Here is an 11195-nt window from a genome sequence, read left to right on the forward strand (position 1 = left end):
GAAACACTCCCCCACCCCATAGGTCCTAATCCTAAACCCACAGAGTGAGCCTTTAACTACCCTCTCGTATGGCCCCAAATGAAGCAACACTGAGTACCAGTCTGGAAAGCACACATTAAAGAACTCCATGCATGTCCACATATTTATCCACAGAGCTTGAAAAGCATTCTGGGTAGAGCTATGCAAACAGGCATTCCAAGCCACCCACTTGGCTTTAGGACGTCCAGATCCCGATCTCCATCCCTTTCTGGAGCTTGTTTGTGGATCTCTCATTCAAGCAGCTGGTAAGTAATGAGGGAAATTTGTATTCAAAATGAACGTTATTAATGGCACAGGGAGGTGAGTTTGCTCCACTGCTGTTAAAACAGGAGTCCCAGAAGCAGAAGTTTAAAGCACCCTCTGAAAGTGAAATAGTGTAACCCGTACCTTTGTGGGGCTAAGCTACACCTGATGCTCCAAGCCAGCCTTGGTCCCAGTGAGCCCAGGAGTGAGACAGAAGGGGTGCCCACAGTTATTTCCATGCCCTCTTAGTTTGAGCTCCCAAGCCCCTGCTTTTAGAAGCTAATGGATTCATTTGTGACCATCTTGGTCCTCAAGCCATTGCTGATACTCAGCAGCTGTCCATTGCACCATGTACTGTTTAAGCAGCAACATCCTCATTTCTGTGCTTGGGCTATTATTGTAAGGGATATTTGGTTAGGAGCTACTGTACAGTTGCTTGGCTCAGTACCCACTGAGCTATACGGAGAGGGGGAATAAAGCATGGCCGGGGGATCAAAGGATTTCTTCTCTCCCTCTCCCCCACAAACTCCTATATCAGCACAGCAAGGCTGCACTGGGAGTCCAAAAGAGAGTCTTCCACAGGGGCTAGAGACATATGAGGCAGCAGGTGCTACCACCGCCAGTAGTGCAACAAACTGTTTTCACTTTCAGCCCAAACTACAGGACAACCCAACCTCATCCCAGTGCAGAAAATAAAAAACACACGTTTTTCTTTTTCTCCAGACTGCACCCTAGAACATTGCAGGTAAGTCAAAACCATGGAGACCTGGGTGAAGGGTTGGAATCTGGGGGAAGCACGAGCAGTTATAGCAGGGACAAAGGAGAGGCAAGAGGGAACATTGGGGGGAAATCAAAGCAGTATGTTAGATGTCTGTATACTAATACAAAATGTATGGGGAATAAACAGGAAGAACTAGAAATACTAGTGAATAATCACAATTACGGCATAATTGGCATCACAGAGACATGGTAGGATAATTCACATGACTGGATTATTGGTATAGAAGGGTACAGCTTGTTCAGGAAGGACAGCCAGAGAAAAAAGGGAGGAGGCGTGGCCTTGTATGTCAAAGATCTATACACTTGCACTGAGGTTGAGATGGAAATAGGAGATAGTCTTGTTGAAAATCTCTGGATAAGGATAAAAAAGGTAAAAAAAACAAGGGTGATGTCATGATAGGGATTGTCACGGAGTTTGGGGGGAGACAAGGCCCTGGACCCCCGGCTTCCTGCGATTCACTGTGACTCTCAGCCAGGCAGTAGAACAGAAGGTTTATTAGATGACAGGAACACAGTCCACACCAGAGCTTGTAGGCATAAACAGGACCCCCTTAGTCAGGTCCTTCTGGGTAGTAGGGAACTTAGCCCCCAACCTCAGGGTTCTCTACGATTCCCCAGCCAGCCCAAGACTGAAACTCTCCAGTCCCTCCTTACTGGCCTTTTCCTCTTTCCCGGGCCAGGAGGTCACCTGATCTCTTTGTTCTCCAACACCTTTAGCTATCCCCTTCCAGGGGGGGAAGGGCCCTGGCCATTAGTTGCCAGGAGACAGAGTGCCAGCCATTTATGCACACTGGCCCTTTGCTCTGCAACAATCTCACCCCCTAGAGACTTAAGAAATGCATAGGGGAAACTGAGGTACCCACACAGTATTCAGAGGAAACATTAAGAACAGTCCCACTTCGTCACAAGGGGTCTACTCCAGACCATAGGCACTGACTCCGTGGGTGCTCCAGTCCTGGAGCACCCACGGGGAAAAATTGGTGGGTGCTTAGCACCCACCGGCAGCTCTCCCCCCCCAGCTCACCTCCGCCCCTGCTCTGCCTCCACCTGCTCCCCTGAGCGCACTGCATGCCAACTTTTCCCCCCTGGCTCCCAGTGCTTGCGCCGCAAAACAGTTGTTTCGCGTGGCTGGGAGGGAGCGGGGAGATGGGGAAATGTGGCACGCTTGGGGAAGAGGCAGGGCCGGGGCACTGATTTGGGGAAGGGGTTCAATGGGGCAGGGAGGGGGCGGAGTTGGGGCAGGGACTTTGGGGAAAGGGTTGGAATGGGGGTGGGGCAGGGGTGGGGAAAGGGTGGAGTCGGGGCGGGGGGGCACGGGCACCCACCGGCGCCGGGGAAAGTTGGTGCCTATGCTCCAGACCACCTAACTAGGAAGAAGAGATGGATGAGGCTTTTAAAAAACAAAACAAACTAACAATCATCCAAAGCACAGGACTTGGTGGTGAGGGGGGACTTCAACTACCCAGACCTCTGTTGGGAAAATAACACAGCAGGGTACAGATTATCCAACAAGTTTGTGGAATGCATTGGAGACAATTTTTTATTTCAGAAGGTGGAGAAAGCAACTAGGGGAGAGGCTCTTTTAGATTTGATTTTGACAAACAGGCAGGAGCTGTTGAGAATTTGAAAGTGGAAAGGCCCTTGGGTAGAAGTGTTCATGAAATGGTAGAGTTCACAGTTCTAAGGAATGGTAGGAGGGAAAAACAGCTGAATAAAGATAATGGATTTCAAAAAGGCAGACTTTAGCAAACTAAGCAGTTGCTAGGTAGCATCCCATGGGAAGCAAGTCCAAGGGGGAAAACTGTTTTAGAGTTTGAAAAACTGCCACGAGACATTATTAAGGGCACAAGAGCAAACTATCCCACTGCGTATGGAAGTATGGCAAGAGACCACCCCGGCTTAACCAGGAGATCTTTAATGATCTGAAACTCAAAGAAGAGTCCCACAAAAAGTGGAAGATTAAGCTAGCTAGAGACATGAAGGGTAACGAGAAAACATTCTACAAACACATTACAAACAAGAGAAAGACCAACGACAGGGTAGGCCCATTACTCAATGAGGGGAGAAAGATAATAATAGAAAATGGAAAAATGGCAGAAGTGCAAAATGACTTTTTTGTTTCAGTTTTTACCAAAAGGGTTAGTAGAGATTGGACATCTGACATAGATCCTACCTCATTTTCACTGGCATTCACTGAGGCTAAAATAGAGAAAGAACAAGTTAAAAATTACTTAGACAAGTTTGATGTCTTCAAGTCCACAGGACCTGATGAAATACACCCTGGAATACTCAAGGATCTGACTGAGAAGCTATCTGAGCCATTAGCAATTATCTTCGAGAACTCATGGAAGATGGAAGAATTCCACAGGAGTGGGAGAGGGTAAATATAGGGCCAATCTATAAAAAGGTAAATAAGTGCAACCTGGGGAATTACAGATCAGTCCGCGTAATTTCAGTATCCAAGAAAGAAAATGGAGCAAATAATCAAACCACCAATTTGCAAACATCTAGAAGATAATAAAGGTGATCAGTAACAGTCAGCACGGATTTGTCAAGAACAAATCATGTCAAACCAACCAAACAGCTTTCTTTGACAGGGTAACAAGCCTTGTGGATAGGGGGGAAGCAGTAGATGTGATATATCTTGACTTTAGAGTAAAGCTTTTGATACGGTCTCCCATGACCTTCTCATAAGCAAACTAGGGAAATATAACCTGGATGGAACTACTATAAGGTGGATGCATAACTGGCTGGAAATCCGTTATCAGTGGTTCATAGTCATGGTGGAAACGCATAATGAGTGGGGTCCCACACGGATCAGTCCTAGGCCCAGTTCTGTTTGATATCTTCATAAATGATTTAGATAATGGCATAGAGAGTACACTGATAAAGTTGGCAGATGACACCAAGATGGGAGGGATTGCAAGTGCTTTGGAGGACAGGATTAAAATTCAAAATGATCTGGACAAACTGGAGAAATGGTCTGAAGTAAATAGGATGAAATTCAATAAGGACAAATACAAAGTACTCCACTTAGGAAAGAACAATCAGTTGCACACATACAAAATGGGAAATGACTGGGAAGGAGTACTGTGGAAAGGGATCTGGGGTCATAGTGGCTCACAAGCTACATATGAGTCAACAGGGTAACACTGTTGCAAAAAAAGCAAAATCAGTCTGGTATGTATCAGGAGTGTAGTAAACAAGACACAAGAAGTAATTCTTCCACTGTACTCCGTGCTGATTAGGCCTCAACTGGAGTATTGTGTCTAGTTCTGGGTGCCACATTTCAGGAAAGATGTGGACAAATTGGAGAAAGTCCAGAGGAGAGCAACAAAAATGATTAAGGGTCTAGAAAACAGGACCTATGAGGAAAGCTTGAAAAAGCTGGGTATGTTTAGTCTGGAGAAGGGAAAACAGAGGGGACACGATAACAGTTTTCAAGTACAGAAAAGGTTATTACAAGTGTGACGGTGCCCCCCATAAGGCTTTATGGAAATATGCTTATGAATGTATATATAACATAACTAGAAAATGTTTTATGCTACATATGCCATGTAACATATCTCTGTAAAGGTTAAGATCTACTGAATCTATTAATCCTATTTGTATGCATGTATCATTTTTGTATTCGAAGTTATGAATATTGGCTGTGTACTGGCTTGATTTTTAAGTAGCCTTTGTAAAGCATTTGGTCAGCTTCGTGAGAAAGGAATGTGCAAATTAAGTGCCCAATCAAGAAGCACTTAAGGGACAATGGATCTTGGAAGGCTCCAATCAACATAAGAAGTCTACATGAGGATGTTCAAAGTAGCAGGTAAGCAATGGCTGCTGACTGTAAAAACTGAGTCATGCATGGACATGTGACTTCCCATGTGACTCCAAAACTCCCTCTTGGAGCTGGACTTTGCATAGGAGAGAGGAGGGGGTCTCCACCCACAAGAGAAAGTCTATTTAAGCCCGTGGGAGACTCCTCCATTTTGTCTTCAGCTGGCTAAAGAGATAGCCTCTCCACCCCCCAAGGATACCTGAAAGAAACTGGAACAAAGGACAGTAACCACAGGGGGTGTGAGTGATTGCTGGACCCAGACTAGAAGGAGACTAGTCTGTAAAAGGAAGCTTACTGGAATTCCTCTAAGGGTGAGGTTTTTATCTGTACTCAGTTTTCTTACTGTATTAGACTCAGACTTGTGTGTTTTATTTTATTTTATTTTACTTGGTAATTCACTTTGTTCTGTCTGCTATTACTTGGAACCAGTTAAATCCTACTTTCTGTATTTAATAAAATCACTTTTTACTTATTAATTAACCCAGAGTATGTATTAATATGGGGGGGGGGGGCGCAAACAGCTGTGCATATCTCTCTATCAGTGTTATAGAGGGCGAACAATTTATGAGTTTACCCTGTATAAGCTTTATACAGGGTAAAATGGATGTATTTGGGGTTGGGACCCTATTGGAAGTTGGGCATCTGAGTGTTAAAGACAGGAACACTTCTTAAGTGGTTTTCTGTTAAGTCTGCAGCTTTGGGGCATGTGGTTCGGACCCTGGGTCTGTGTTGGAGCAGACTGGTGTGTCTGGCTCAACAAGACAGAGTGCTGGAGTCCCAAGCTGGCAGGGAAAGCAGGGGCTGAAGTAGTCTTGGCAAATCAGTTGGCAATTCCCAAGGGGGTTTCTGTGCTCCAACCTGTCATAACAAGGAGGAGAGTGAAAAATTGTTCTTGTTAACCTCTGAGGAAAAGACAAGAAGCAATGGGCTTAAATTGCAAGGAGGTTTAGGTTGAACATTAGGAAAAACTTAACTGTCAGGGTAGTTAAGCCCTAGAACAAATTGCTTAGGGAGGTTATAGAATCTCCATCATTGGAGGTTTTAAAGAACAGTTTAGACAAACACCTGTCAGGAATGGTCTAGTTATTACTTAGTCCTGCCTCAGTGCAGGGGACTGGACTAGATGACCTACTGACGTCTCTTCCAGTCCTACACTTCTATGATTAATGTTCATTAAGGCACCACTGCTTAGAACTGGCTGTAGTCAAACTTATTCCTTCCTCTGCTCCCATTACCCTGTATTCATAAGTGAATATAGCAGTGATCCGATTGTCTCTGGATTCCCGATCACCATAGAAGCTAGGCTATTGGGGGTGCAGAAAAGTAAGGTGCCAATCTATTGGACCTCAGAGAAGAAGAGGGGGCCCTGGAAAGTGCTCACTCACAGGAACATCATTGGTTACCCCTCAGAAGAGGGACAGGACAAAGGTACAGGAATGGGCATGGGGTCAAAGGGACAATACAAGGGAACCACTGGGGTCTCCAAGCATGGAACTCTCCAAGCCTGGCCTATCTGAGCTCTAGTAAATGGGCAGAGCCCCCAAAGAAAAAAATCCAACCACCTCCCTCTTGACAGAGGGGCAGGGCCATAACACAGAATTCAGCTAAATGCAGGGGACAAAGAGAAACAGCACAGGGATGAGCGGGCCGGTCAAAGGGCCAAGGCAAGGGAATGAGAAGAGGGCCCTTAGCAGAGTATCCAGGATGGGGAAAGGTGCCAGACTGAGGGCCCCAGAAGGCCTGTATTCATCTACAGCATGTGTAGTGTCAGCCAGCATGACCCATGACCTCTAGGGGGCAGAGGAGAGTTCAGCAATTGTAACGGTAAGTTTAATGACTGGGATGCCTGTTCACTCCGAACTGCACCCAGGGCACCAGCTCCTCACACACTGACCCCCCAAAACAGGCATCAGTTGGGGATTTCCCGTCAGTACAATCAGGGGCTGAATGCAAAGGCACTACACGGCGCTGAAGGGCTCCATCTCCACCATCCTTGCTTCCAGTGAATACCACAGTAGTAACACCGCCATTATTCTGAGGCACTTAACTCTCTCTGGGGGAATTGCCTTTCCATAGCCATACCTTCATGAGCCCATTGTTTTCCTCCTCAGCCCACACCCTAATTCCAGCAGTTTTTCCACCAGGCATCAACTAAATGGGGGGATTTTGTTGTTGAAAGTTTAATGGTAAAAATCATGGCAGAAGGAAACCCACATGGAGCCCAGCTGAGTGATGGGTGCCAGAGAACCCATCTCTGCCCCATCTTTCCATTTGGTGGGGATTCCCTTTCTCCTCTCCCAGAACCTACAGATCTATCTTTCCACTCCCTGCAGTCATACAGTACAACGGCTAAAAGGCCAGCAGAGGCTCCTCGGGGCATGAGCCCAATCTGCTCCTTGGAGCATCTGACCTGCACGTGGAAGATGTCCAGCTAACATGGTAGATTCCATGGATGTCCAGAGATGAGGGTGCAATGGAACCTAAATCAGAGTTAGCTGGACACAAGGCAGTTTCCATAGGAAGGGTTGGTTGGGAGCATATGGGCCTCACTGGAATAGTAACAGACTGCTGGGGGCAGGGAAACAAGCATCCAGAAGCAAGAAGCAGGATGTCATTCCTGCATGCAGAGTTACTATGGTCACTGGATTTTCGAATCATGGAATTGCTTGACTGCAGGTCTACGGCACTTGCTAGCAGCAATCTCCTCAACCTTCATGATCTGAATAGAGTGAGCACGGGCACGATGGCGGGCACCCATATCACGGTAGCACTGTGTAACAGCACCAGGAGTTGTCAAGTCCCTGTATTCCCTGTACATGTTGTGGGTTCCACTACGAGAATCATAGCGTAGCCAGATACCAAAGTTTTTCACCCGCAAAGGGGACTTTTCAAATACCTGTCCACAGTACACAATTTCTCCAGAAGACTTCTTCATCTTCTTCAGCTGAGACACAAAGTACCAGAAATGGGACTTGGCAACAACATGATTAGGAGCAAAGATACGCATCCGATAGAGGGGTGGTGTTGGACATTTAGGAGTAGGAAGGCATCGCCCAACAACTTTGTACTCCCTCAGGGTGCCCGACGCCTTCATAGTGCTGCCTCGCTCGCTGCCACCCAGCACTATGAAGGCGTCGGGCACCCTGAGGGAGTACAAAGTTGTTGGGCGATGCCTTCCTACTCCTAAATGTCCAACACCACCCCTCTATCGGATGCGTATCTTTGCTCCTAATCATGTTGTTGCCAAGTCCCGTTTCTGGTACTTTGTGTCTCAGCTGAAGAAGATGAAGAAGTCTTCTGGAGAAATTGTGTACTGTGGACAGGTATCTGAAAAGTCCCCTTTGCGGGTGAAAAACTTTGGTATCTGGCTACGCTATGATTCTCGTAGTGGAACCCACAACATGTACAGGGAATACAGGGACTTGACAACTGCTGGTGCTGTTACACAGTGCTACCGTGATATGGGTGCCCGCCATCGTGCCCGTGCTCACTCTATTCAGATCATGAAGGTTGAGGAGATTGCTGCTAGCAAGTGCCGTAGACCTGCAGTCAAGCAATTCCATGATTCGAAAATCAAGTTCCCTCTGCCACACAGAGTTCTGTGTCGTCAGCACAAACCACGTTTCACCACCAAGAGACCAAATATGGTCACTGGGTGAGGGATAGGGACCCAGAGCCCACAGTGGAAGCTTGACAGAATGGAAATGGCAGAATTATCAATAGTAATAATATAGAAAAGGCAAAAGTGATCCATAAATATTTCTGTAATGGATCTGGGGAAAAACAGATGATAGTCTCATCATGTGATGATGATGATGATGATAACACTTTCCATTCCACTGGTATTTCTGGAGGATGTTAAACAGCAGCTATTACAGTTAGACATTTATAAATCATTTATAAATCAACGGTGTGATGTTGCACTCCATATGTTTTATGGAAATATGTTTATAAGTGTGAATATGATGTAACTGGAATATGCTTCATGCAAAAAGTCTCTTGTAAGGTATCATTACAAAGCTTATAATCTACTGAGTGTATTCGTCCTATTTGTATGAATGTATCATTCTTGTATCTAAAACTAGAAATAGGAAGTATTACTCTGAGGTCCTATTGTAATTATGCAAAGCATTAATGGTGGCTTAGGATCTTGATGGCTCCCATTATCTATAACAATTGGTTGTAAATGGCTCTATTTACTTGTAAGCCTTCCTGTGTTTGTGAGAGTCAGGCCGGAAAGAATGGAGGCTTGGGGTCTCACAGGATATGTGACTATGTCACCTGGTACTGTAATACATCTTAAACCTGGTATTTTTCCATTTAGGAGGAGGGGTGGGGACCCAGAGAGACAAAAGATTCCTAAAGCTATAAAAGGGTGTGGAACAGAACAAAGGGGGCTGCAGTCATGAGAAAACCCCTAGTTACCACCTGAACTGGAACTAACAAGAACTGTACCAGAGGAAAGGATTGGACTTAGACTAAGAAGGAGTCTAGTCTGTGAAAGAAGCTTATTGGAACACCTCTGAGGGTGAGATTTACCTGTATTCAGTTTCTTAACTGTATTAGGCTTAGACTTGCATGTTTTGTTTTATCTTGCTTCGTAACTTACTTTGTTTTGGTTCCAGAGTGGTAGCCATGTTAGTCTGTATCAGCAAAAAGAACGAGGAGTACTTGTGGCACCTTAGAGACTAACAAATTTGCCACAAGTACTCCTCATTCTTTTTACTTTGTTCTGTCTGTTATTACTTGGAACCACTTAAATCCTACTTTTTTATACTTAATACAATTACTTTTGTTTATTAATTAACCCAAAGTAAGTAATTAATACCTAGGGGAGCAAACAGCTGTGCATCTCTCTCTCTCAGTGTTATAGAGGGTGGACAATTTATGAGTTTGTCCTCTATAAGCTTTATACAGAGTACAACAGATTTATTTGGGGTTTGGATCCCATTGGGAACTGGGTGTCGGAGATAGGTAACCTGCTGAGTGGTTTTCAGTTAAAGCCTGCAGCTTTGGGGGCGTGGTTCAGACCTGGGTCTGTGTTGCAGCAGACTAGTGTGTCTGGCTCAACAAGGCAGGGTTCTGGAGTCCCAAGCCATCAGGGAAAATGGGCTCAGAGGTAATTTCAGCATATCAGGTGACAGTCCCAAGGGGGTCTCTGTGACCGAAGACATCACAAACAGGTCTGGATAACTTGCATCCAAGAGTTTTAAAAGAGCTGGCTGAGGAGCTTGCTGGACTGTAAATGTTGATTTTCAGTAAGTCTTGGAACACTGAGGAAGTTCCAGAAGAATGGAGGAAAGCTAATGTTCTGTTCTATTCATTTGCTCTGAAGCATCGGGCACTGGCCACTGTCAGAAGAAAGGATACTGGGTTAGACTGAGCATTGTTCTGACCAAGTATGACCAGGCTTATGTTCTTAATGTTTTACCAATATTTAAAAAAAAGGGAAAATGGGATGACCTGGGTAATTATAGGTCTGCCATTCGGACATCAATCCTGGGCAAGATAGTGGAGCAGATGATAACAAGACTCAATTAATAAAGAATTGAAGGAGGATAATATAATTAATAATCAACATGGGTTTATGAAAAACAGATTCTGTCAAATTAACTTGATATCTTTTTCTATGGGATTACAAGTTTGGTTGATAAAGGTAATAGTGGTAATGTAATATACTTAGACTTCCATAAGGCATTTTACTTGGTACCACATGACATGTTGATGAAAAAAAAAGCTAGAATATAAAATTAACATGGCACATATTAAATGGAGTAAAATTTGGCTAACTGACCGATCTCAAAATGTAATTGTTAACTGGGTAATCATCATTGAGATGGTATGTTTCTAGTGGGGTCCCATAGAGATCTGTTCTTGGTCCTATAACATTTTTACCAATGAGCTGGAAGAAGACAAAATCATCACTGATAAAGTTTGCAGAGGACACAAAAATTGGGGGAATGGTAAATAATGAGGAGGCTGGTCACTAATTCAGAGCAATCTGGATCACTTGATAACCTGGACACAAGCAAACAATATGCATTTTAATATGACTAAATGTAAATGTCTACATCTAGGAATAAAGAATATCGGCCATACTTACATGATGGGGGACTCTATCCTGGGAAGCAGTGACTCTGAAAAAAATCTGGGGGTTGTGGTGGATAATCAGCTGAACACGAGCTCCCAGTGCGACGCTGGGGCCAAAAGGGCTAACATGATCCTGGGATGCATAAATAGGGGAATCTCAAATAGGAGTAAAGCAGCTATTTTATCTCTATATTTGGCACTGGCGTAACCACTG

The 11195-nt window shown here is 44.8% G+C and overlaps 2 protein-coding genes across 2 annotated transcripts; one reads left to right on the forward strand and one right to left on the reverse strand.

Annotated features, from left to right (window-relative positions):
* Positions 1 to 7529: 7529 nt before the first annotated feature.
* LOC135877791 (large ribosomal subunit protein eL20-like) lies at positions 7530 to 7898 on the reverse strand. The gene has a single exon (XM_065403343.1). The coding sequence runs from the start codon at positions 7896 to 7898 to the stop codon at positions 7530 to 7532; it is 369 nt and encodes a 122-aa protein (XP_065259415.1).
* A 45-nt stretch (positions 7899 to 7943) lies between these two features.
* On the forward strand, positions 7944 to 8550 carry LOC135877792 (large ribosomal subunit protein eL20-like). Its single transcript, XM_065403344.1, has one exon. It carries the CDS (start codon positions 8017 to 8019, stop codon positions 8548 to 8550), a length of 534 nt encoding a protein of 177 aa, XP_065259416.1. The 5' UTR covers positions 7944 to 8016.
* Positions 8551 to 11195: the final 2645 nt, after the last annotated feature.

Source organism: Emys orbicularis, chromosome 4, assembly GCF_028017835.1.
Source record: "Emys orbicularis isolate rEmyOrb1 chromosome 4, rEmyOrb1.hap1, whole genome shotgun sequence".
Classification (NCBI taxonomy): Eukaryota; Metazoa; Chordata; order Testudines; family Emydidae; genus Emys; species Emys orbicularis.